Source organism: Haliotis cracherodii, unplaced genomic scaffold, assembly GCF_022045235.1.
Source record: "Haliotis cracherodii isolate W230 unplaced genomic scaffold, xgHalCrac1.p SCAF_2, whole genome shotgun sequence".
NCBI classification, from domain to species: domain Eukaryota; kingdom Metazoa; phylum Mollusca; class Gastropoda; order Lepetellida; family Haliotidae; genus Haliotis; species Haliotis cracherodii.
The window spans coordinates 49,839,845-49,867,314 of record NW_027266275.1 but is presented as its reverse complement, the minus strand read 5'-3'; the positions used below and the strand labels follow the sequence as shown (position 1 = coordinate 49,867,314).

The 27,470-nt window shown below is 40.9% G+C and overlaps 1 protein-coding gene across 1 annotated transcript; it reads right to left on the bottom strand.

Moving 5' to 3' along the window:
• LOC139469209 (WD repeat domain phosphoinositide-interacting protein 3-like) lies at positions 1-26,767 on the bottom strand. The gene is made up of 10 exons (XM_071251346.1): positions 26,655-26,767; positions 16,877-16,951; positions 14,940-15,041; positions 13,079-13,166; positions 8,131-8,225; positions 7,797-7,987; positions 7,589-7,674; positions 5,300-5,401; positions 906-1,027; positions 1-334 (listed from the first exon to the last, which is right to left on the bottom strand). The coding sequence occupies exons 1-10, from the start codon at positions 26,719-26,721 to the stop codon at positions 228-230; spliced, it is 1,035 nt and encodes a 344-aa protein (XP_071107447.1). The 5' UTR covers positions 26,722-26,767; the 3' UTR covers positions 1-227.
• Between the last annotated feature and the right edge of the window lie 703 nt (positions 26,768-27,470).

Genomic DNA, 27,470 nt, shown 5'->3' with positions numbered 1-27,470 from the left:
GTTTCTGACACATCACACAGAGACTGGGTGTATCTGACACATCACACAGAGAGACTGAGTGTACCTGACAAAGCATGCAGTGACTGGAACTGCCTGCAACTAGCCTCTGTACAGGAAACCATTACTATGTACACATCACCGTAGCAGCACATATGGAACATCCCACTGTTTCCAGTGGGCCCTTCTTGGATATCACAGAGTCCTATCTCATGCACAATCTTCACAGCCTATGATCGATCATCTGTCATTTCCAAGAATTGAGCATAAACATCTCTTGTGCATTCGCCCTTTGGACTGAAGAGGAACTTGTAGTAACTGCCATCCGCACACACCACTGAAACAGAATATTATAACAGTAGAAGGGACTTGGTATTTGGTGTTCTATATGTGCAGTGAACATGTTGTGTTATAATGATCATTAGGAGGCTACAATCATTTCAACATGGACACTGAAGCATCCAGCCTAACAACAGTATAGTCTATAACTACACTGACACTTAACATGCTGAAGCGTCCAGCATCACAACTGCAGTATGGTTTATAACTACACTGACACTGAAGTGTCCAGCCTCACAACAGAATGGTCTATAACTACACTGACACTGAAGCGTCCAGCATCACAACAGCAGTATGGTTTATAACTACACTGACACTGAAGTGTCCAGCCTCACAACAGAATGGTCTATAACTACACTGACACTGAAGCGTCCAGCATCACAACAGCAGTATGATCTATAACTATATTGACAATAAAGCGTCCAGCCTCACAATAGCAGGATTCTCTAAGAGTTAACCAAGTCAACACAAAGAAATATTATTCACTTGAGATATTATTTCTTTAATATCAGCATTTTGAAGACAGATGGTAGAAATGATTCTAGGTTCAGGAGAAACCTGTGACTCACCTATCACAGCATTTGGTTCTGCCCCAAAGGCACAGATACAGTGTGCACCGCCAGGAACCTGGAACTTGGAGAAACTCCAGTTGGAACTGAAGTATTTTGGAAGAAAGCTTGCGGTTGCCAGACTGTATCAAACAAAAGATGCATATATGTACACAACACACAATGAAACAATCTCAACTAAACAATGAAGCAGTATTTTCACTATCACCCACCACAGGGCACATTTCTTTCATAAGAGGACTTTGGTTTACCTCAATGCCGATTAAAGATCTTACCACTAAACAAAGATATGTTGACATCCCATCACAGGTCACATCAAATGACCTTTCATCTGACCAATCAGAAACTCGCTTATCAAATCAGAAAATTGACAATTGGAATGTGTCTTCTAATCATGCAATCTCAACACAGGGTATTCTGAATGACAGTTATGGAGAGTATGATTGATTCTGTCAAAATCATCAAATATCTGACACTTCCAGATAAATATTTGCACAAAAGAATATTTCCATAGCCAGTGGGAAGTACTTCCATAAAATCTTGGCCGTCTACTATACATTCCAGAAAGTTATTTTGTTCAGTTTTCAAATTTTGAATCGAGAACTTAGTAAAAATATTTTTCAAAGCGTATCTTGGAATGGAAGTTGGCAGTTTGAAATTAGTGCTGTAAAGCTCGGGACATCTGTTTTCCAAATGGCTAATGTCGACTTCTTGTTAGTCATTTCATATTGGTCGGTCAAAGTTCGCGAAAGGTCGTTTTGATGTGACCGGTAATGGGATATCCTCAGATATTTGTGTAGTGCCAGCGAGTACTAAGATTTGATTTTAATGAGATTGCAAATAGCAAGCACTGCAAACAGGATGCACAGTATCTAAAGCATGGGAAAAGGGAGGGTAACTCTTGCAAAAAGGTTTCATTCAGTCTTGACAAGTATCTCTTTGATAAGCCTGCAAAGTGTCATTTATGTAACTTCAGTAGTTTCTGAGCAATCTTGTCCTCATTTCATGCAGTATGCACTATGTTGAAAAGCATGGAGCAAGGGCCTTAAATCTCTCAAAAATAAACTTAAGACACCAATTTTCTGACTGATTTGAGATTGTGACCAGTGACATCAGAGTGTAACCTCAAACAGAAATAGTTTTTGAGAAAATTTGCTGGATGGGAGGACAAAGATAGATGGACAGATGGAAGGATGGACAGGGGGATAGAAATAGAGCCAAAAGGCACTGTAGCTTCCTGAAATACGAAGACATTGTAAATTTTACCAAAAAATTGTAGTAAACTACAACTAGTAAAACTGAATTAAGGATTGCAGTTCCGCAACTATAGAGACCTTTGCGCCTTTGTAGTCGCGATGACGGAATTGATCAAGTAGCTCAGGTAGAACCCTTAAGCTTACATGATGAGGTGATGGAGGTATTTAGCAATTTGTTGTGGAGAAGCAGTAGCAGGTGTAGAAATACCATGCACATGACAGTAGGTCTCAAAAGCCTTCCACTTATGGTCATACAGGGACTTGGTTGATGATCAATGAGCCTCTGAAGTGGTCTTGGCAACCTTCTGGAGTAACCCTTGTGAACAAGTGATTTCTGTAAATGTGCCAGATGCACAAATTGAGGGTTTCGATTGACAAATGGAGCAGCTGAGAGGGAGGTTAAAGAAGGAGGTTGACCCTTAGTGGTAGATGATGATATCTTCTGTATGCAAGTTGGATGAGCGTGGTGAACCAACTCCGAATTGGCCAATAGGGCGCTACCAAAAGCAGTGTGAGGTGACTGGTGGATGTTATCTTCTGCAGGACCTGAGATACGAACGAACCAGGATAGCTGAATGTTGATGCGTGTTGCGAAAAAGATCGAATTTGGTACATAAATAAATAACTGGCAAATTCATTTGAGGATCATTGGATGTAGGCGCCATTCCGTGGGAGACGGTTTATCAGGTTGGGACAGGGAGTCAGCCATAACGTTGGAGATGCTGGTGATGTAGGAGAAGAATGGCTTGGATCTTTGTTAGCCTGAATGCAGTCATCGATATATGATTGGAAGACAAAGACATAGTAACTATGAGCAAGAAGATCCAAAATCAGACCACAAAGTTTAATTTTTTAACTAGTAGCCATACACAGAAGAAGAAATTCCTCCATTTTTGGTTTCCAATGACGCTTTCTGCTACAAGGTTCGAGATTGATCAAATTTGAGCATGTGACCTAAGGCAGCCAATTTCTATTTTGACGAAAGATTTGTGTTAAATCTTGTTATTCCTATCGTTTTTAAGCAGGAAATCGTGATCTGTATTAAAAAATGAATCTTCATGGATGTATCAAGCTAGGTAACGAGCTGTGACAAAGATTTTTAATCCTTTTATTTTGGCATTAAACATCGTGCCCGAGTGAGGCGACGAAAGCCAAGATGTCATTTGACTTGCATTACACCCGATTGCACGAAAAGATAACTTAGATGTAAGTTTGACAATTTTCACAAATACTTTTGTCCATTGTATTTATTACTTCTTACAGATATATTTAAAGATTTGCTTGAAACATCTCTATTTTGCTCTTTGACATGTTCGATGTGGACCCGTTGTTGAAGTGTGTGTCCGAGAATTTTATTTTCAATAACATTGCAGGAAATTATAAATTGAAATGGAATACGTATTTCAGACAACGTGAAATGTGATAGATTTAATAAATGAAGGATATGACAGGTAGGTTCATAAAATTATATACTATTTTGACGTGACAGCGACCGTAAAAACACTGGCGATTGAGAAAATGGCATTGCAAATGTCAATCAAATTATTTATGTTTGTGTCTACGTATGGAATGGAATTTAGTCACCACAAGATATTTTTCAAGGTAGCCATTTGGCAACCTCTAAATTTTAGTCAGGAGACAATATGAAATTTAGGTCGCATTGGCAACCGTTTAAGTTGCAACTTTGAGGACTGAAAATGTAACCTTGTCCCGATTAAGACAGACAGCACCTCGATCGCAAGATTCCTCGGCAGAAGATGTGTTCAAGGTCTTTTGGGGGACTAAGATCATTGAGCAAATGTGACATTGTCAGGCCGAAGAGGGAACGTCTAGTAGTCGTATACAGTTGTGCCAAGTTCTTATCTTCCACTTTATATGATCTACTCTTGGTGTCTGACATGAGGGTATAATTCTCATCTATTTCCAAAGCCCAGAGGAAGGGTGTCATGCCATGCAGAGGGAACTTTTGGGGGTTGAAACCAGGAGTTGGTGGTGGAACCAAAGTCTGAGGCTGCTTTGAGGTGGTCGGCTGTGTGGAGGTAGTTAGCTGCGTGCAGCTATCCTTTTTCTGTGTCTTCAAGGTAGACCTCGTGAACCCCTTCACGGACCCCTTCACTGATGATGCAGCAATCGCCTCATGGTGGTGATTGACTTCACGTAGACGTGTTCCTTCTTCATTGGAGACTGACGCTTCTTGATGAAGCAGAAGAACTCTTCTTCTTCACCAGGGACTGAAGATTCTTCTTTGGCTCAGCAAAAACAGAATTTGGTTGAGCCCTTGAGAAGGGCATCAACACTTCTGCTGCCCAGGGAAGAACATGTAGGGATGACTGATAAGGTCTGCAATGGAGGAAGATCTATAAGAACTTCCTCTGTAGAGTCACGCCCCCTCTCTTTCTCTAAAGATGGTGTATGGTGTTGTGTCCACTTTCATTTTGTTCGAAGAGGTCGTCTCAGATGAGGAGGATTCAGAACGAGATGATTCCCTCCTCCTATGGTTCATCTTCCTCCTGAGCACCACAAAGAGATATTGTGCTAGATAAATCTTCTTCCCCCTAAGGGGTGCAGAAACTACACCTCTTCGCTGTAGTGCAGTGTTCAGGAATGCAGTCTAACAGATTGGGTGTGGATCTCGATCTCAAACACGCACATTACATATAGCACATGCTTTCATAGTGAAAACAGGGGTAAATTGTTACATAATGTAAAAAAAATATGTAAAAAATAATCATTACATATGAGGAGTAAATGTGAAGAATGTAATTCGAGCAAAACATTTATGAAAAAATGTTAATTTTGATAGGATGGCTCAGATTACAGAGATCAGAAATATAATTTCAACTACTCAGATAGAATGAAGAGCATACCTGCTTGATCATGTCTTTCAGGTGTGCATGCACAGTCCAGTGGTGCGTTTGTTTGAGCTGTTTTTCTGGCAACACAGTTAGAAAGTTTCCACTACCCTTCGGAAATGAGTTGAGATAAGTAATTACGTTTGAGTTAGGATAAGGTAAAATCAAAATTTCCTTCCAAACAAACTTTTGAGGAGGAACAGACTGAGCCTAAACCTATATCCATGCCCCACTTTGTGATTGGAGACATAGCAGCTTAACAACCATGTAAAGAAAGAACCTGCACCTAGACTGTTTGTTTTTCCTTGGGTCTTCAGTTGAGAAGATGTGAACAGTTCCGTGATCACTGGAGACACACAGGAGGGAAGAGTCAGCATTGAAGTTGATGCTGCAACAAACAAGCATGCTTCAACACACCTACACACAGAACAGTAATGTACACACAGCAGCCTAGCTGGAATGTGTATCTTCTGATTGGATTTGATTGGTTGATTTGTTGTTTTGCGCCGCACTTAGCAATATTCTAGCTATATGACGGCGGTCTGTGAAATAATCGAATCTGGACCAGACAATCCAGTGATTGACATCATGAGCATCGATCCACGCAATTGGGATAGATGACAAGCATCAACCAAGTCAGCGAGCCTGACCACCCGATCCTGTTAGTCGCCTTTTACGACAAGCATAGTCGCCTTTTACGGCAAGCATGGGTTTCTGAAGACCTATTCTACCCCGGATCTTCACAGGTAGTTTATCTTCAAAACAATATATCAACAGTACATAGGGACACTTGGAACCTGAAAACTGAATACAGAAAGCAATTCCTTGAAATGATAATGCACACTGATGTAGTAGGTTGGTCATACTCACAGCAGATCTGCTGGAATCACACTGATGTAGTACGTCGGCAATACTCACAGCAGATCAGCTATAATCACACTGATGTAGTAGGTCGGCCATACTCACAGCAGATCGGCTATAATCACACTGATGTAGCAGGTCGGCCATACTCACAGCAGATCGGCTATAATCACACTGATGTAGTACGTCGGCAATACTCACAGCAGATCAGCTATAATCACACTGATGTAGTAGGTCGGCCATACTAACAGCAGATTGGCTATAATCACACTGATGTAGCAGGTCAGCCATACTCACACTGATGTAGTAGGTCGGCCATACTCACAGCAGATCTGCTATAATCACACTGATGTAGTAGGTCGGCCATACTCACAGCAGATCGGCTATAATCACAGAGATATAGCAGGTTGGCTATAATCACACTGATGTAGCAGAACAGCTATACTCACAGTGAAATAGCGCATCGGCTATAATCACACTGATGTAGCAGGTCAACTATATTCACACTGATGTAGCAGATCGGCTATAATCACACTGATGTAGCAGGTCAGCTATAATCACACTGATTTATTTGATTATAACTGACCTGCTACATCACTGTGGTTATAGCTGACCTGCTACATCAGTGTGATTATAGCTGACCTGCTACATCAGTGTGATTATAGCCGATATGCTACATCAGTGTGATTATAGCTGACCTTGCTACATCAGTGTGATTATAGCTGACCTTGCTACATCACACTGATGTAGCAGAACGGCTATAATCACACTGATGTACTAGCTAGGTTATATTACGGTGATGTAGTAGGTCAGTTACATTACAGTGATGTAGTAGCTAGGTTACATTACAGTGATGTAGTAGCTTGGTTACATTACAGTGATGTAGTAGCTAGGTTACATTACAGTGATGTAGTAGCTAGGTTACGTTTCAGTGATGTTGTTGCTAGGTTACATTCCAGTGATGTAGTAGCTAGGTTACATTACAGTGATGTAGTAGTTGGGTTACATAACAGTGATGTAGTAAGTTGGTAACACTACAGAGATGTATGTAGGTTACATGACAGTGATGTAGCATGTAGGTTACATGACAGTGATGTAGTATGTAGGTTACATGACAGTGATGTAGTATGTAGGTTACATTACAGTGATGTAGTAGGTCAGTTACATTACAGTGATGTAGTAGCTAGGTTACATTACAGTGATGTAATTGCTAGACATTACAGTGATGTAGTAGCTAGGTTACATGACAGTGATGTAGTATGTAGGTTACACGACAGTGATGTAGTATGTAAGTTACATTACAGTGATGTAGTAGGTCAGTTACATTACAGTGATGTAGTAGCTAGGTTACATTACAGTGATGTAATTGCTAGACATTACAGTGATCTAGTAGCTAGGTTATATTACGGTGATGTAGTAAGTTGGTAACACTACAGAGATGTAGTATGTAGGTTACATGACAGTGATGTAGCATGTAGGTTACATGACAGTGATGTAGCATGTAGGTTACATGACAGTGATGTAGTATGTAGGTTACATGACAGTGATGTAGCATGTAGGTTACATGACAGTGATGTAGCATGTAGGTTACATGACAGTGATGTAGTATGTAGGTTACATTACAGTGATGTAGTAGCTAGGTTACACTACAGTGATGTAGTATGTAGGTTACATAACAGTGATGCAGTAGGATGGTCAAACATAGAACTCTTACCAGTAGATATTTGCGCTGTTTGTTCCACGTCGCAGCTCATGCAGTCTAGCTCCAGTACTTGTGTCAAACACCCGTATTAAAGTTCCCTAAAAATGCAATGCATCATCTAAAGTTATAATAATCTCTGATGTTACTGTTGACATTTATTCAACCTGTCAATTCTGTACACACCTTCCATTATATTAACAGCTTGCTGCCATGAACCTACCTTCTCGGAGGCTGTGGCAAGTCGTGTACCCTGAGTGTTCATGGACATACAGCCAAGGTTCGCCTCATGGGCAGCTATATCCACTGGAGGCTTCTCAGTCTCAGCAAGATCAATTATTTGCACATGGCCAACTTTTCTCCCGGGGAAAGACAGTAGAGAGTTATTGCTGTTGGGACACATCACACACAGACCTTAACAAGAAGAAGAAGACAGATCAGGTTGGATCAAACAGAAGAAGACAGTGAAATTATTCCATAATGGTAACTGACTAACAAAACTCCATGTAAAAGTAGAAAGGTAAGGTTATGAACTGTGACAAGACGTATTGACCCACCTTTAGGGTTATGTCCTGTCTCAAACACATGCAGCTGCTGGGGATTCTGGGTGAACGTGTACACTTTGATCATTGTGTCCAGCACAGCAACAATTCTGTAACCATGGTAACATGAAACATCTCCTCACTCTTCAGTGGATAACACCACTCCTCATTAGCATCAAAACATATAGAGAGAGATTATTACATGAATGGCTGCCATACTGAGAAACAAAATGCATGAGTTGAAGCATTGGATACAGGTTTCATAATAAGTCCTAACAGAGACCATATAATAGAGGGACAGTCCTCTAGTCTATGCGCGAAACCATCAGTGCTACGGCTTGTACTGTGCAACCTGTCTGGAAGCGAGCAGAAACGCGTTCACTGCAGTCATCGTTGTCGCCTTTTTTTTCCATCAGTAGCAGTAGCCGGGTAACATTACAGTGATGTTGTTGCTCGGTTACATTACAGTGATGTTGTTCCTAGGTTACATTACAGTGATATAGTAGCTAGGTTACAGACGAATGTGTTCCTATTGTCGGTACTGAAATAAATATTTTTACATTCATCACGATTCCTCCTTTTGCGTGGAACCAAAGTTATTTAGGTACAATCGGTAGGTTTTTTTTGTATGATTTTTGGCGCAAAGCCATAATTTACGTCATATATTTTCAGTAAAATTACCATATAGCAGACGACATAACATGCATTTTGTCTGTGATTATCTTCTGCATATATCTTTAGAAACATTCTACATAGTGACTTATATTGTATGATATTAGAATTGTTTTTGTGGGACGCATATTTGTTTTTACCATTGTTTTCGCCATTTCTTTGTAAGTTTAACATACCTATTAACTTTGTTTCAGTTAGGCTTCTATCACATATAGAAGATTACTACATATTTTGATGATGATTTATATTTGTTATCTTCTGTAGATTTTGTCTTTATTAATCATGACTACATTTAATCCATTTTATATTTTATGCCGTGTAAATATTGATTACGAGCCATATGATCTGGGCCTAAACCGAATCATAATAATGTAAATATGATGAAGGTACTACTTACTTTGTGTATTTACACAACAATGAAAACATCATACAAAAATAAAGATCCGTTATATGAAATATGGGTTTTTCAGATTAAAAACTATTTTTATTGGTCTGTTTTCAGTCGTACAAATGGGTATCTCTCATACCCTCACGTCTAGTCGCACGTTTAAAAGAAAGACAGAAGCTGGAATGTAAACATTAAACTTGTTTCCGTCCGGTTGCGCACGCACTTCCCTATGACATGTCACAAATCTCGAAGAATAAGCCATCAAGCAGGACTGGACTGGATTACTTCCCAGTGGGGATGGCTGGGTACGAACGTACGACTGAAAACAGACCAATAAAACATCGTTTTTAATCTGAAAAACACATGTTTAAGCCTGTTTTCAGTCGTACAAATGGGTAGAATTTGACAGAACACTGGAAGGAGGGTCGGGAAAGTAATCAGGAAGTGACCTCTTTCACGTCGAATGTACCAAGTTCCTCACCCCTGTAGTGACAATAGAACATTCGACCAGATGCACGGACGAGACAAATTGTTTATCACCAACGCACAGCAAGGTTAATGCTCTTCGACACACAACTAATTATCGATGCGACAGGACAACTGCTTGCTTCAGTTGAACTGCGATCGAAGTGTGGTCGACGTATAATTCAGTTACAGAGCAACTTGCCGTAGACAAGGTAACTAAAAATAGCATGGTTAATGCTCTTCAACACACAACTAATTGTCGATGCGACAGGACAACTGCACACGTCAGTTGAACTGCGATCAAAGTGTGGTTGGCGCATAATTTAGTTACAGAGCAACTCGCAGTATATAAGGTAACTAAAAAATACGAGCAGTACTATAAAGTATGGGAAGAAGATGCTACACCGAATAATTATAATAAAAAAGCCAAACTACTGCACACAACAAAAAACCATAAAAATGCGTACATTCACCAACAGTTTTTATTGTTTTCTATTGTAACCTGTTATCTGGCACGAAGTGTCGAGCAAATAGTCCAAAGTGAACAAAGCACAAATTCACCGTCTTTTCTGGGAGATCTGTTGTGCTACCACGAGTGGGCCAAACTGTTTGAGTCCTTCAACATCTTCTGTTGAGATATCTCTGAGATAATGCGAATCAAACACTGAAGTAGATCTCCAAAAGCAGTCCTCCATATAATAGCTTGCAGCGGACAATTACTGTGGAGTGCTAATGTTGAAGCTATGGCTCGAACTTCGTGCGGATGAGAGGAAGTGGGAGGTGCGAGTCCCCGTGGGGACGAGGGCTACAATCTCTAACTGTAGAAGTACTACGATCCCCATCGTAGTTTTCGTTCGAATCGGAATCCCGACGACCACGAAGGAGATGAACGCCCTCGTGTCATGTACTGTCTCTCGACGAGGCACTCGACCTGTCGTCAGTCGTGCAGGTAGTATCATCTGCAGGCGAACAGTCAAGTGTCTTGTTGAAAACAGAAGTTGTGAGGCAGGTCTTCTCTGCTTGTAGCGCTGGTCAGCAGTCCACTTCGCCAACAAACGAAGATACAAGTTAAAGTTAAAAGAAGACAAGTGCTCATATTCTTTACAACGTTTATCCCAAAAACACGTTGAAACCCGTCCTTAATGATGCAGGACGGTCAATACTTGTGAGGGTCCACTTTCTTTTATACGAGGCACCAATGCCCGACATGTTGCCACATGTATAATCAAGTCAAACAGTGAAACACGTGTCTACAGGGAAGACATATTTATTATTACTTTATTAGAACAACTGTAGACAAGCGATAAGTACTAGCAGAATACAAACTAGCAGTCTACCGCGAAAGCCTTTCTTGAGCAACCAGCTCAGAGGTGCGCTGAGAGATTTGTGACATATCATAACCGGACGGAAACAAGTTTAATGTTCCAGCTTCTGGCTTCCTTTTAAACGTGCGACTAGACGTGAGGGTATGAGAGATACCCATTTGTACGACTGAAAACAGACTAAAACATTTGTATTATAAAATCATCATTTGCTTTGTAAATGCCAAGAAAGAAGAAGGATTATATCAACAGTCGCCTGGAGAGAAGTTCGAGACAACAAGGTTGAAGGTGTCATTCAGTAAAATAAATAGATGGTCTACTGTCCTTTCTTTGATAAATACATCTACATATGTCAGAGTTTGGGATGTTTTGTTTTGTTTTAATAGTTACATTTGCATCCCTTGTTCCAGGTTAGAGTTTAAAGTTTGTTTTTCATTGATCAGATGTAAACAGAAAACCATGATGAAACAATTTGGAAAACTACAAACAAAAATATATCTCGTTCCAGCAAACCCCATTATCACTGGTAGCCTCAAACTTGGATAAACCAATAACATTTGATTACTTGCGAAGCCCATTGTCGGACACATCGAAAATTCATTTAACAACACTCATAGTTTAATGTGTATTTTTAATTCACTGGAACTATTAGCATTATAAAATAGTAGCGAATTTACATGAAATAAAAACATTAATATGGCGTCATTTTTTTCTGGCTAATATTAAAGCATTTACACCAGTCGGTGACCATGCATGTTTGCAAGTAAATCTCTTATTTATTATAAGATATGAAGTTAATCTGGAGATATATTTTGTGAACATCGGGAATTTGGTGATATGTTACAAGTGCCTTCCTGTGCAATTTACCGGATCGTAGTTTTCTGTGTCGTTCGTAGTAAATTTGGTATATTTGTTTATTTATAATAGTTAATAATTGCAGCATAAAATGAGATATACCGTATTCGACGTAATAAGCGCCCAGGGCGCTCTCAAAATTAGAAATAGGGGGCTCTTATTAGAATATTATTTTGGTGGAAAAAAACAGAGTTAATGGATAAATTTCGTGGTTTATGCTGACAGCCTGAAATGTTTATATAAGACATATATATTTTTCCAGAATTTAATTGCCCATGATTAAAGGTGAATATAACACACGAGTGCGTATCATACACGAATAAATAAGTCTTATGTACATTGATCAATCGGAAGGGGTGCTAATTGGGATTGTTCACTAGCCAATATATTAGCAAATATCGCCGTGGGCGCTTATTAGAGCGGGGCGCTTATTACGTCGAATACGGTATTAACTGATTTTAAAACAAATAGAATACATTATAAAATACTTTTGATATCGGAACGGCATTTTCTTCCCACGCCCTCGAAAACCTACGCTCGTAGACTGACGTCATATTTTCATTTCCTATCATTTTCTTTGAGTGAAACTTTTTGGGAGGTATTACCGACGGCTTTGTAGCGGTAACGTCGCTGTCATTCTATTCAGACCAAGGGTCATCCGAAACCAACCCCTGGTCGTAGAGTGGGAATTCTTCAAGTGGCATATCTAGCTCCAAGACGAAATCATCCCAGTGAATGAAGTCGTCCATGGCTGTGGCAAATGTAAATTGAAATAAATGTCCCGGAAGACACACATGTTTAGCAAATAATTTGCCAACTGACATGTGCTAATGAGAGATATGATAAAAAAATCTTTGTAATCTGCTAAGAGATGTCCTATTGGATTGTCGCTGGTCGTAGTGGCGAGAAATCTCTGCGAAGGGCATTAACTCTTACCCCGGATATTATGTAATATTGTTTACGTGGTTACCAGAATGGTCAGTCGTGAATGTCTGCGCATCTATTGCGCATCTGCAGTAGTACAGGGAGGTTGACAGCAGGGTGTCGGGGTGTATCAGTTACATGCCAGACCGTAGCGCTGATGGTTTATGATAAACTGTTGGGGAGGGTCCTAGTAACACACTGTGACCACTCGATCCTCAATTTAGTTGACTGGCATGACATGACATGACATGACACATATCTCCTATGGGCTTCCTGAATAACGATATGATTGCCTGCATTCAATGTGTGGTTTTATGGAATACAATGTATGACTGACCTATCTCTGCGTAACTTGACACCTCGGACATCAGTAGAGAACTCCAGCTCGATGACATGTTTCTTTTTTAGGTCATCCCAAACCATCACTGGACAAACAACATGGGTGGTCAAGCACAACTAACTTCCATGGTGGATACTCTTTAGCAACATGTGTACAGTTACCACATTCTAGTTGCCAGAATACAATACAGTGGACTAAACCAGCAGCTGAGTACTCCGTCACTCCCTATAAATCGGCATTTATTTACTGTTTATAAGGCTTGGTTAAAGACACCATTATTTAAACTTTGAGTACACCTGCATCAGGCACTGAGTGTTGGTCCCAATCTCCAATGTCCTATCTTAATACCAACAATGTTTGCTGACGAGATGATAGGAGGACTACTGTGACAACAGCTGTCAGCAACCCTCTGAACATGGCGGGATTGCAATGTTGATCTAGCAAGTTAACTGTTACTGTTAATTAAGAAAACTGGAATTGATAAATGAGTCAGTGTGCGACAACTATTTAAAAACTTCTTTGAGAGGTACTTAGAAGTTAGAGTACTAAGTAAGGATAAGATATATGGATGAACAACTTCTTTATTACAATTAGGAGCAATGTTTCGGTGTAGGTTCTAACACCGTTATCAAGCAAGTGATGTACAGAATATGGTTGACAAATGTATATACAGGATAGGAGGCAGTGTTTATACAGTTGAGTAGGTTTAAGATGCAGTTACTCTGGAGTGGAGAAGCCTCTTATGTACAGAGTAGGGTAAAACAAATTGGCCGGTAAAAGGCTGTAATATAAACGGGTGAAGACAGTAAATGAACAACAAAAGGATTAGGACTGATTGTGGTCATTAAAGAGTTGGTGGTACACCACTGATAAGTAGTAGCCTTGGTCACGGTTGATTGATGGTTGGAGTCTTTTTATGTTGATGGCTTCTTGTAGTTTTCTGATTTTGAAGTCTTTGAGCTTGGTGGTGAGGGCTTTGACTTTGTCCCACTGGATGCTGTGGCTTAAATTGGGTTGTCATGGATATGGTCTAATAGAGCTGATTTAGGGTCCTTTTTGGAGATTGAACATTTGATGTTCCTTAATTCAGGTTTTTAGGGGCCTATATATGTGTTGCCAATATAAGCTTGTCCACAACTGCACGACATGTGATACACTGCTCCTGAAGGTTCTAGCTTGTGGCTGGACGGTGGTTTTCTTGTGGCTTTAATTGTGTTATGAATGCTGTGACTTCTTTTGAAAACTACATCACCACCAACCTCAAAGACTTCAAAATCAGAAAACTACAAGAAGCCATCAACATCAAAAGACTCCAACCATCAATCAACCGTGGACACCTGACTGGATGAAAGAATCCATGCATCCATCATGTAGATTGTGCCATCAAAGTTCAGTGTGGGTTCACCAGACGCAACATTCTATGGGGGTGTTGTCAAATCTCTACTCAGATAGATATCGTATTGGAATTAAAGATTTGATTTAAATCAAATTTGCCAAAATGTTTAATTTCTACGATCAGCGACACTTAGGGCTTTTCCCCCACATTAAGCTTACAGACTGATACACTTGAAAGACTAGTACTGTACTGAACCAAACTTGTGTGCCGATGCTGAATCATAATAGATGTCATATAAAAGGAGTTTAATAGTCTTTGACGCTTTCTCCTTGATGCACTCTGTCTTGTTGATCCATAATGCTGCTGGTTTAGACAATGTATGACTCCAATGTATGTCACTGATTCAAAATAATGGAACAAATGGAAATTACTAGTTACATAAGGATATCTCTAACAGATGATTAGTTAAGGTAATACTTGCATATAAACAAAAATTAAACTGATATGATGACTTATACATACCTTTATTTGGTGGATACTTTGGATTTTTACCTCCACCGACAAGTGCAAGATAATTACACCGAAACAACATCTCTATCAGAGCAACACCTCCATCGGCAAAATCTACAGAAAAAGAATGTGGAATAACATCGGTAGCTAACATGATCTAAAAGTATAAAAATCTTATAATGTATTGTGTGAGAGCTATTGGTACGAGACTCGTGCAGACTCAGGGGTTTGAGAGTATAGCTCTCTCTACTATACAGTCAAGTCCCTTTAACCCAACACTCTTTAATTCAACAATCAGCTTTATCCGACACTAATGAACTGATTTAATCAGTGCTATTTAGACCCGTTAATCAGACAGTCTCGCACTCCAACTCTGACACACCTTATTTGCAACAAATTACCAAAATCAGTCATTAATCAGTCTCGTTAATCCATCACAGTGATCAGCGCTCTCCGTGATCATTTGCCCACGAGTACACCGCCCCATGTTTTGGATGCGAGACGAGTCGGCTGAAAGCTGCATATTTCAATGGCTGCGGAGATAAACTTGCTTTACAATAAACAACAAGAGTTTGCCACTAACGTGGCTATATCCCCCATCCCTGTTGCAGAATTTATGACATAATAAAATCTAAAGAAACCCTAACCTTTTTTAACCGAGGTGGAATTTGTCATGGAAATTGTAAAAAAAAAAAGAGTTTGGAACCTAAGTCCATCTTGTTGCCATGGAAACGTAAAAAATCAAAATTTCTAACATTTCTAAATAGCAAAAGGTACCAGTTCAGCATGTACCTGACAGACCTGCTAAGTTTCATGAAAAAATATTGAACGGTTTATGAGTCATGCTCAGGAAACGAACCCTACCCTCACAGAACCTAAGTCCATCTTGTTGCCATGGAAACGTAAAAAATAAAAATTTCTAAAATTTCAAAAGAGCATAAGGCACCAGTTCAGAATCTACTTGACAGACCTGCAAAGTTTCATGAAACAATATTGAATGGTTTCTGAGTTATGCTCCAGAAACAAAACGTGATGGACAGACGGAGCCTGTTTCTATATCCCCCACCAACTTTGTTAGTTGGGGGATAATTAATGCTTCAAATAAACAAAACAGGATTAATCACTTGCTTAGATTACCTTAATCTCATTAAAATCAGATTCAAGTTCTCGCTAAGGACATCCAATTACAGGTCAAGTCAGAACGACCTTTCGCAAACTATGACCGACCAATGAAAAGACTAACAGGAAGTTGACATTAGCCACTAAGAAAGGAGCTTTCTTGATTTGCGGCACCAGTTTCAAACTGGCGACTTCCATTCCACACTATGCTTTTTAAAGTATTTTGAATCAGTCATACAGTCAGTAACAGTTGTTTTGTGTTAAGCTTCAGAGGTTGCATGTTTAGAAAACATATTCCGCTAACAATGTAACATAACAATATGAATATTGCATTTTCATATTTTTGTAACATGTTTGTATTGTTATCTATCGTAGTTGTTTGATTTTTATCGCGAAGGTTGATATCACTTAATTTCATTTATTCGACATACTCGTTAATCTGACATATTCATATGCAACCAACCATGTCAGATTAACTGGACTTGACTTTATATAGATGCATGCCTGATCGCATCACTCAGTGTGTGAGCACTGACTTGATGATGTATGTGTGATGTCTAGGGGAATAAACTATATGTTTATCAAGACATGTTTCTGTTCATTGTGAAGAGTTGAAACAGATTCATTATATATACACATCTGGTTACAATTCATTTGTTACATCTAACTTTCACTGATGTATTTATTGTAATATGTCTTATGTGTAATGAGGAGGTAATAAATACATGTATGCTTAAACCAAGAGTTGAGATACTACAAATCTGCAGCCAATGCACAAAAAGCCTCAAACCCTTATCAAACAGATTAAATGACCAATACTAAGCACCTACCTTGCCTTTCTTTCTCCTTCAGGGGATCCGCATTGTACACTCGAAACCCTGTTTCCATCCCACAGGCAAAACATCCTGAAATAGTCAGTGAAAACAAATTATCATTGAACTGTTATATTTGATCATATACATATAACTTGCTCCAAATGGACTTGTTATGAGAAAAATAAACATTGTTAAATAATGTCTCTACTTTGTGTCAGTGTTTTTGACCATCTTCGTAAACTGTTGTTCGGATTTCGATTGATTGCAGGATTTGCAAAGCATGTGCACCGCCAACTCGTTGTCAACAGATATTTTCCAAATCTTTTCAAGGTGCTTACATGATTTGATGCATTTCACGATGAAAGACCTGTTTTATTACAACATAGATCTTGATTATAGATCAGATCATCCTGACTGGGAGCCACTGTTTTGTTTGAAGCAAATGCAAGTGATACAAGAGGTGGAATCTGATTGGTCTATAGGAGAGGCTTAGAAGGGACATAACTCGTAACAGCCACTGGTGGTGCTACAATAGAGCCCAGGAATTCCAGCCTAGTTCGGCAAGGGTGGAAACCAGACTTTTAAAGTCAGTTAACTCTCTTGCCTCTGGAAGATGGTTTTTGACATAAACATATTTGTACAATCTCATTAAAATTAGATCTTTACTCTGACACGATACCTCCTGTGGAGGTATTTGCCTCTGGAAGATGGTTTTTGACATAAACATATTTGTACAATCTCATTAAAATAAGATCTTTTACTCTGACACGATATCTCCTGTGGAGGTGTTAATGTGATTATTATTGATATTTCAACCAATTCCTGCAGCTTCTTTGCATCAACTCAACATGTTCAAGACTTGCCAAAATTAAACATATAAACAGAGAAGCGTCTTGAATCAAAGCAGGGCTTGATTTAACAATATGAAACATGCACCAGGTGCATGTCAAAACATTTCAAGTTTGAGCCCAACTTGACCTTACCTTTTCACAAAACAACAGTCTTTATGTAAAATTATGCCTGTCATCAGAGGTCCGAGAATTTATTTATTTAGACTAATTCATGTCTATGTTTCAACTTTGAAACATTTATGGGACCAGGGTGCAACCTGGTCATTTGAGGTGTAACTAGGTTTTCATGTCAGCATGTTCCTGGTGCAGGTTAAATTAAGTTCCTTATATCGAGCCCTGCTAAGTCACGGCAACATTTCATTTATTAAATCATATGCAGTGACAATTTAATATGGAAGGTGCTGACCGTGCATAATCGCAACATTTGGGGAAGACAACTGAAACAGCCTGCAACTTGAGCCACTAGTCCGAATCTGGTTCAATTCTCTTCCGTTCAGCAAGCTCCGCTAGTCCACATAATAACACTACATCTACTGATGCTAAGAGCCTTCTTCAGGCCTCAAAGGTTTTTGTCACAGACTGCTGAAAAAATATCTGTGGATAGCAGCTGGCCCAAATACCCAGATTAAAACCACGAGAGAACAGAAATATACCCTTGATAGTTCACATATAATATGCATATATACTCACAACCAAAAGAAACGCAGATACCATACATGTTGATTAATATATGAAGAATTACTCATATTGAAGAGATATTTTGATGGTTGATGCACAAACACACTGGTATGTTGTTTGAACCAATGCTCATGAACACAGCACATGTGACATCATAGATCCATGACTTGAAATGCACCATTTGTATCGAGCAGGATTAGTGTGTAAAGTTTGGAAATCACATGCAGCATGAAAAGGGGTACTTAAATTTAGTCTTGTTTACATGCACCCACTGTCATGCCACACTTGAGCACTGATGACAGGCACAGAGTTATTGGCAATATTGAGGCCGGGTGAACTGTTCAACGTGTTGCCCATCAATATAGAGTTCACAAGTCAACTGCTTACAGATTTCTGAAACGTCATGTCCAGAAAAACAACGTCAATGAACGAGCTCGGAGGGGTCACCCTCGGGTGATGTCATACAGACAGGATAGTTATATTTTTAATTCTCAAATGTGAGGTTGGTTCTTACAGGCAGCCTGTACAGCAAGAAACACTGCTGGAACTCACAACAGGCCAATAAGTCTCAATACCATTCAAGGCAATCCCATCAACAACCATTTATGGTGCCGCAGACCCTTTGTTGGGGCTTGATTGACTCTATGCCACCGCCTTCCTCCGCAAAACTAGGCCATACTGGCAGAATAGATAATGACAGAATGTAGTGCTTTCAGATGGAAGTTGGTTTTCTAACAAAACAATGGACAGCTATGTTAGAATATGGCGATATCAAAAGAGGGTTACAATGACCCATGTGTGTTAAAAAATAAACATTGGGGGAACCTTCCCTCATGCTTAGGGGTGCCATAAGTTGTGGTCGTCAAGTTCCACTTGTAATCTTCCGATTCTATAACCAGGGACGTGGTAGAGGTGTAAATGTGCAGCGATGTATAGACGAAGTGCAGAGACCTGTAGCGGCCGCTTATTTTGCTTGGCAACAACATCTGGTTTTCCAGTCAATGTGCAACAACTGCATCAAGCTATCTTGAACTAAGTGAACAGTTACAATAACATCCCTCAAGTGTTCACCTGGAACCTGTCCATTGTGCTGTTGTGATCGCTGCTAATGGAGGTCTAACACTTTGACATTTCTCTTTGCTGAACTCAAAAGTGACATTATGAACAGCCGCTATGATGTTACTGTTCAAGTGAAAATTTGACGCAATAATACATTGATAACAATAAAGACACTCTGTGGTAACACTTGACTGCTTGTTAGTTTTGTCAGTAGTTGGTACACATTGGAAACATCTCTTCTTAACTTAGATACTACTCCATATGTTGCTATTGTTCGTGCTTCTTTGGTATTGAGTGTACTTTATGATGTTTATCAAGACAGAAGAATCAATGCCATTGCACAACATCAGAAACAAGATGAAGATGTTCAGAAACATGTCTAAGGACATGGTCATTGAGGACAGTTGGATTCTTTGCATGAACAAATTTAATCCAGTTGACCAATGTATTTGTGCAACCATGCACATGATCCTCAGCTGTCTCATAGGTGGAGTTTATTCTTTCCAGAACTTCCTCTCAAGGTTGTATATACACCATCTTCCCAAGGCAAGAGAGTTAACTGACTTGTCAAAGTCCAGTTTCCACCCTTGCCGAACAAGGCTGGAATTCCTGGGCTCGATCGTAGCACCACCAGTGGCTATTAAGAGTTATGTCCTTTCTATGCCTCTCCTATTGACCAATCAGATTCAACCTCTCGTATCACTTGCATTTGCTTCCACTTAAACCTGTGATGTCGCTGATACCAGTATGAGTAGGCCGCGATGTTGTCCTTGACGGTCCTTGGAGCGTCAAATAAAGCAGCACAGCGCCCTAACCGGACATAGTAACACTTCCTGTTCATCCTCTGACCCCACTATCAAAGAAAGGGGTGGGATTAGGAAGGGAGTTGATTCTTGGCTATGAAGTCATGCTCAATACGTTTAGTGTCGAGTCTTTTTGGTGAGGTTATAGTACAACATCTACTGGAGTGGTTCAAAGACTGTGCCTCTCAGTAAGGTAAGGACCATGTCTATAGTCCATGCTGGGGGTAGAGACTTGGCCTTTTGGTCTTCCAGGAAGAAGGAGCGTAGTAAGGCTTGCGGTTCCGAAATCTTTGTCATTTTCCAATCTTCCAGAACAACCAGAGTTGAGGGCCACAAGGTAGGTCATGATGGTGCTGCCCTTCAGACGTTTGTGGCGCAAAAACAGTAGAAATACAGTCAAGAATTGGGGAGATGAGGTGGGGTCCTGGTGTTTTCCTTGCAAAAAAAGGAATGCCACTTATCGTTGCACAGACCCCTGGTAGACGGTCTATGCACAAGGATAATTACCCTCGCCACTCTATCCGAAAAGCCTTTGGCACTTAAGGCTCTGATCAAGCCGCATGCTGTGAGGGTCAGTCTGGGAGTTCGAGAGGGTTGGTGGCAGTTATCTCCTTGAGATTCATGAACCAGCCTCTTGCCGGCCACCAAGGCGCGATCAAGGTTAGAAGTACCCTGGGAAGGAGTACTGGCGGCAGAAAAGCTTACGCTGAAGTTATCGACTGCCCAAGCCTGAGGGTCCGGTACCGGTGATTTGAAGGTCCGGACCTGGTCGTTCTGGCTGGTGGCAAACAGGTAGATGTTAGGGGGAGCGAGGCGGATACCAGACAAGGGCGGATGGAATTTCCATGCTGTGAGAGCTGTCTTGTTCAGTCTGGAGAGGGCGTCCGCAAGAATGTTGCGACAACCAGGGGTATGTGTTGGACCCAACACTGGTGTTCCAGAGGATGGCCTAGTTGGAAAAACTGGAAATGTTTGACGTAGGAGTGAGTGGGAGTGGGTTGTGCCCTGATTGCAGAGGCACCATACAACGGTGATGTTGTCCGTGGATATGCTGATCCAAGCACGCTGGAGAGCCAGTATGAGCGCCTCTAGTTCTAGGCTGTTGATGTACCACTATTGTTAATTTACAGACCACAGCCCCTAGGCAACTTGACCCTCCAGATATGCTCCCCAGCCTTGGAGAGGTGTCAACAAATAGGTGTAACAAGGTCGTGAGCTCTGTCAAAGAAACACCATCTAAGATGTTTGATTCCCCCGTCTACCACTTGAGGTGTGGTTTGAGACGGTCCGGGAGGACAATGGACACCGACTGATCCTGGAATCTGATGTAGGGAGCAAGGAACATCTGTACAGGGTGCAGTTGAAGTCTCCCTCTGGAGGTCAGATCCTGCGCTGACCTAGGAGTACCTGCCACTGGCGCAGAGCGCGCGGTTGGTGGGGATGGTGGAGAGCAGGGACTAGGTGGGAGTTGTATTCAGTGCCACCTGTCCCTTGTACCCGGTACACATAGGAGGTCTCGGTTTGTTTCGAATAGGCCTCCGATGAACTGAAGATTGAATGAAGGTGCGAGTTCTGATTTCTGCATGTTGACGATACATCCAAATTGATGTAGGAGACATTGTGTGAAGTTCCTGAAGACGGAGGAGCGTGAACGTGTCCTGGTGGTTCACAAGGCAGTTGTCTATGTATGCCTCAAACTCGACATTCCTCAGATGGAGGAAGATGGCTATCTGCTTGGTGATGCTTGCAAATGGCCACAGGGCCGAGGAAATACCAAATGGGAGCACCGCCCATTGATAGTAGATTCCATTGAAGATGAATCAGAGGAATTTCCTGTTGCTGGGATGGATTGGCACATGTAAATAAGCATCCTGGATATCAAGACTGATCAGTCGTGAGCCTGTCTCTTGGACCTGAGCAACGCGAGAGTGGTCATCCAGAAGTACGGTAGACGAGCCATGTACTGCTTGTTGAATGTGGCCAAATTGTGTATCGTGCGGAATTGGGGATCAAGGAATATTGGCAATAGAAGCCTGGTGTTAAGGCTTGGGAGTGGATAATCTCTATGTTCTCTTTGGCCAGCAGAGTTGGGGTGTAGCACCTGCTATTGTGTAGGGGGTGTCTGCTAAGGGTAACAGAGGCCCCAGTCATTGATGTCTGTCATATCAGTCCTTTGCCTTGAGGTCACTGCTCCCACCATGGGAACGGCCACGTCAAGGCTGGTAGTATCCAGACGACTTCAATTGCCCTGGCTTCTGCCATGAAAAGTGGAGTTGCCATGTCGCGCAGCTTGAGTGAGTTCCACCTGGGCTGATAGTGGCCTGAACTGGAGGGTTTAAAGAAGGTGGAGTGTGAAATGTGTGCCTGAGCCTTGAGGGCACTCTTGTCTCTGCCAAAGCTGGATAACCGAGTGTGTGTGTTTGTGACTTCACCCTTAAAGAGATCGGGGAATCCAGGGTCCCATTCCGAGAGAGCCGAGTTGGCGAGTGTTGGTAATCTCTATGAGCGCTGCGCGCATATGGGTCCTCATGTGTTCAATCTGTTGTTGAAAGTATGCCAAGACAGTGGTAAGATGCTCCAGTCAATAAGGGTTATCCTCCAAATGGTCCTGTATGATGGCTCTGGAGGTGGAAGCCATGACAGAGAGTGGTTTTAAAGAGCGCCAAAGTTCCGTCTCCAGATAGGCCAACTTGGTGTCGGGGACATGAATGGTGGTTGAACGGTTCAACCCTGTCATGCAATGGAGGTCCTCGTCTAGATAGTGGGCATGATCCAAGAGGTCTAGTGAGTGGATCGGGAAGTGAATGAAGGTGTAAGAGAGAGCTTAGTGAAGTCCTCGTCTAACAAGGCAACCCTGTCTTTGACCATGGGGTCTGGTGGGATGGATGTAGGATCTGACCAGACTGTGTCCTTTTTGTCAATGCCTTACCCCGGGTAAGGTGCTACCGAAGCTAAATGATCAGCCAGCCAATCTGCAACCTGGTTGAGACCTAGGTGGGAATTGACCTGCGATAGAGAACCCTCAAATGTCTAATCTCTAGAGCGCCAAACTGTAGAGCGGCGTCGAAAGAGAGAAGACTTGCTTCCACTGTGTTGGGAAGAGGAGCCTGGTGAGGTGGAACCATGAGATGAGGTTGACAAAACCATAGAGGCACCAACAAGGTCCAAGCTTGGCATCTGTAAGGGCATCTGTAGAGGCACTTGCAGAGATGCTGGTATAGGCGCTAGTAGAGGTGCTTGTGGTGACCAAACCATAGAGGCACCAACAAGGTCCAAGCTTGGCCTCTGTAAGGGCATCTGTAGAGGCACTTGCAGAGACGCTGGTATAGGAGCTAGTAGAGGTGCTTGTGGAGGCACCCGTAGAGATGCTCGTAATGGTATAGGCGCTTGTAGAGATGCTGGGGGAGGTGCTAGGAGAGATGTGATGGGTAGGACTGAGGATGGTATCGCCGGAGGCGCAGAGATAGTCGCAGATGTTGAAGGCGCTGGGAACCTATGCATAACCTGTTGCAGCATCTGCATGTAGTGGAACCAAGATCCTGGATTGTTTAAGGAGGCGCCTGGCGGAAGGCAGGGTGTCTGAATCCCTGGGGAGCCTGAAGCACTGACGGCATAGGTATGCTATAATTGTTTGTCCCAGTCATGTAGGTTAATGATAAACAAGGTTACCCAAACCATGCAAAAATCCATCACTTTAATAAACAATATTATTGCCAAGACACAACAATAAATACCAAGTATGACAGAGAATACAGAACGCATGATACGAACAGTATTCAATTCAAACAACAACACGCCCAGAATTACTGTGGTGAATGGCTCAAACAGACATTGAATATTCATGCCATGACGTAAATCATATGAAATATATGAAGACTCAAACCGTATGCACAATATACTTCACAAAGAAAACATTAGAATTCGCCAACACAAAGGATTCAGTCGGCAGATGGGAGCTGTGTGATAGCGGTTGCCACTCAGCTAGTTCAGCAAGGCCTCACACAGCTCTTTCCCACTGTCAAGAACAAGCAGTAAATAAATTAAGGAGTAATGCAGGATAAGTTAAAAAATATAATCTTTGATTGCCCACTTCAAATGAAGGATGAGGTTGCTTGAGTCAATCAGATGTCAGATTCCAAAAACGATTTGGCTTTATTACTTCACCACCTCGACTTCAAAAAAATTTGAGTTTTAAAAAAGGAAACCCATGCATGACACAAATATTCCTTAGAAAATTGTCCCTCTTGGATGCAGATGCCATGGAGCTTGGGAAGGATAGGGTCAATAAAATATAAACAGCAATATTATGGTGAGGCTTTCATTTTGTACATTCGGGAAAGGTTGTTTAAGTTCATTTTCGAGATACAGAAATCAAACATGTCTGGATGCTTCTCTCACTTGGTTCGAGAATTTAGAAGCCTCGATCCTTGGCTGAATTATTACTGACTAAATCAGTGCTATTTAGACCCGTTAATCCGACAGTCTCGCACTCGGACTTCGACACACCTAATTTGGAACAAATTACCAAAATCCCTCATTAATCAGTCTCGTTAAGCCGACACAGTGATCAGCGTACTCCGTGGTCTTCTGCCCGCTAGTACACAGCACCGTTTTGATGCGAGATGAGTCGTTGAGTAGCTGCATATTTCAACGGCTGCAGAGATAAAATTGCTTAACAATAAACAGTTACTGCTTTAAATAAACAAAACAGGATTAATCACATGCCTAGATTACCTCAATCTCCTAAAATCGGATACAAGTTCTCGCTACCACATCCAATTACAGGTCACGTCAGAACGACCTTTCGCGAACTTTGACGGACCAATGAAATTACTAACAGGAAGTCAACATTTCTTAAGCATTGTGGCACTAGTTTCAAATTGGCGACTTCCATTCAAGACTATGCTAAAAAAAAGTATTTTGAATCAGTCATACATTGTGTTAAACTTTAGAGGTTGCATGATTAGAAAACATATTCCACTAACAATGTAGCATAACAATATGAATATTGCCTTTTTCCTCTTTTTATATTACAACGTGTTTGAATCGTTATCTATCGTGCAGTTGTCCGATTTTCGATCACGAACGTTGATACTACCTAATTTTGTTTATCTGACATACTTGTTAATCCGACATAATCATCGGATTAACGGGACGTGACTGTATTATTAATTATATGATACATAATTTCTTTAATGAAACATACCTACAGAATATTTATTGGGGCAAATGTTCCTAAGGCTCAATTTGAAGTTGAAGAATGCAGAATTATACAGAATATCAGGCCGGAATTTACCAGAGGACTCTCAGTTAGAATTTATTTGAGTCCATAGCATGAACAATAGTGTCAAAGGCTGGCGACATGTGGCATCCTTCACATGATTGGAAAGAATATTACTGATGCGGTGAAGTAAAATAACTGCACATGATCTGAAGTCTTTCAATGGCATTCCATAGTTTTCTAAAATCAGCCAAGGATGTGGGACATAATCTCAATGTCGGTGTTGATTTTGTTGATGGTTCTGTACTGCTGGGCGGTACAGAAATGAGTGTCAACCAAGCGAAGTGCTGTATCAAGTCGGCCCAGGCTCAGTTTTTAAAGGAGAGGCTATCTGAACGACCACTGCATCAAGTTTATGTGCAGTGTGTTGAGAAGTTCAGCAATCCTGCAGAGTCCTTCGCTTGGATGAAGTTGTCTGGCCTGAAAAGTGAAACAGAAGGCTTTCTGTTTGCTGCTCAGGACCAGTCACTTCCCACTCGAAACCGTCAATGTGTGATTTTTCTTCAAAATGTAAATATGAAATGTAGATCATGTAATGAATTTAATGAGGCTGTCGAACACATTGTCAGTGGATGTGCCAGGATCACCCAAACCCTCTTTGCTGCATTTTTTATTTCAATCTGTAAATAATAATAATAATAATAATAATAATAATAATAATAATAACCAGCAAGCTAATCTACTGAATAAGCAGCAGCATGTCACTGTCAGTGGATTGATGACAATCGGCAATTCACCAAACTACAGCTAGAATGTTTTGCTAGAAGTTGATTAAGAGTGTTCCAATAGTCACACCGACAACTCTCCCACTTTTTTGACAGTTTGTCTGAGAGTCTAGACTCTCCGTAGATTAATCTATAAGAATTCAGAATGTTGACATGTTGATAACAAAACGGTTACTGATCAGTCCTCTTATTTTCGCAGTAGCATTTTAAAACAGACTAATGACTAAAATAGTCTAATGACTGGAATGGTTAAGACGAGCGCATTCAGAAAAGGGGAGGGGTCTTCATTTGTTCAGCTGTTGGCGTTAACCCTCGCTTCGCTGTTATTCCTCCTACCAAATATTAGTGCTGTTATTGATATAAACACACAAGCCTATTGATAAATGAAATCCATACCCTGGTCTTGGTTCCATCCTGCATATAAAAGCCCGTTGCCGTAGGAGTTTGAAGGACCTAAATTCATATTTTATATACAAAAATCTTACAATCATAACATCGACACATTACTACTCTCCGTGCCCGGAAGTCTGTGTGTTTCACGAATAAACATCAAATTTGTAAAGAAGGAGTGCAGACTATTTCGATTATCTACGCAGACCATTAATTCTAAATTCTAAAGTAATCGGTGAATGCCTATGTGCGTATATATTGATTTAAACTGATAATGAGAAAAGCATGATCAGGTACGAGACTAAAAGTTACTTTTTTCCGACCGGACGAGATAACCGGTCTGATCCATGCAGACCATGTTCGATTCCATATGTCTGCACAAAAGGCAACATGATTGACTGGCGAAAACACAAAACAGCACCATATATCGTTGGTTTATTCTGTGACCACTCTTCGTTTTACTATTCTCACTGTGACCACTCATCGTTAATTGGGATCTTTAACTAAAAAAATAAAACAAAACAAAGTATTCATATTATACATTTATTAACCGTTTGCATTGAAAAAGTTTTGTGCTTTTATTGTACATTGTCACTATTCACTTCACTTGTGTATAACTGCTCACTGGTCACTTTAATTGTCAAATGCCTTCAATTTGATAACGGTTCTGCATGCTGACAAAAAGGATCACACATCAAATACTCCACTACTAACTTCAAAAGTCTGGCATCAGACATCTCTGGTCAGGTCATTTTTGTTGATCAGTACAGAATTAGTTGCTAATCCCTCTTTACTCAACAACTTAATTAATTGCGATCAGTT

What these genes read in the sequence shown, in the direction of transcription:
- LOC139469209 (XM_071251346.1), bottom strand. Translation starts at nt 26,721, where the DNA reads ATGAATTTAGGTCCTTCAAACTCCTACGGCAACGGGCTTTTATATGCA. An exon ending in AGGATGGAACCAAGACCAGG is followed by an intron (nt 16,952 to 26,654) that starts GTATGGATTTCA and finishes TGACTATTTCAG; the next exon opens with GATGTTTTGCCTGTGGGATG. An exon ending in TTGCCACAGCCTCCGAGAAG is followed by an intron (nt 7,675 to 7,796) that starts GTAGGTTCATGG and finishes TTGCATTTTTAG; the next exon opens with GGAACTTTAATACGGGTGTT.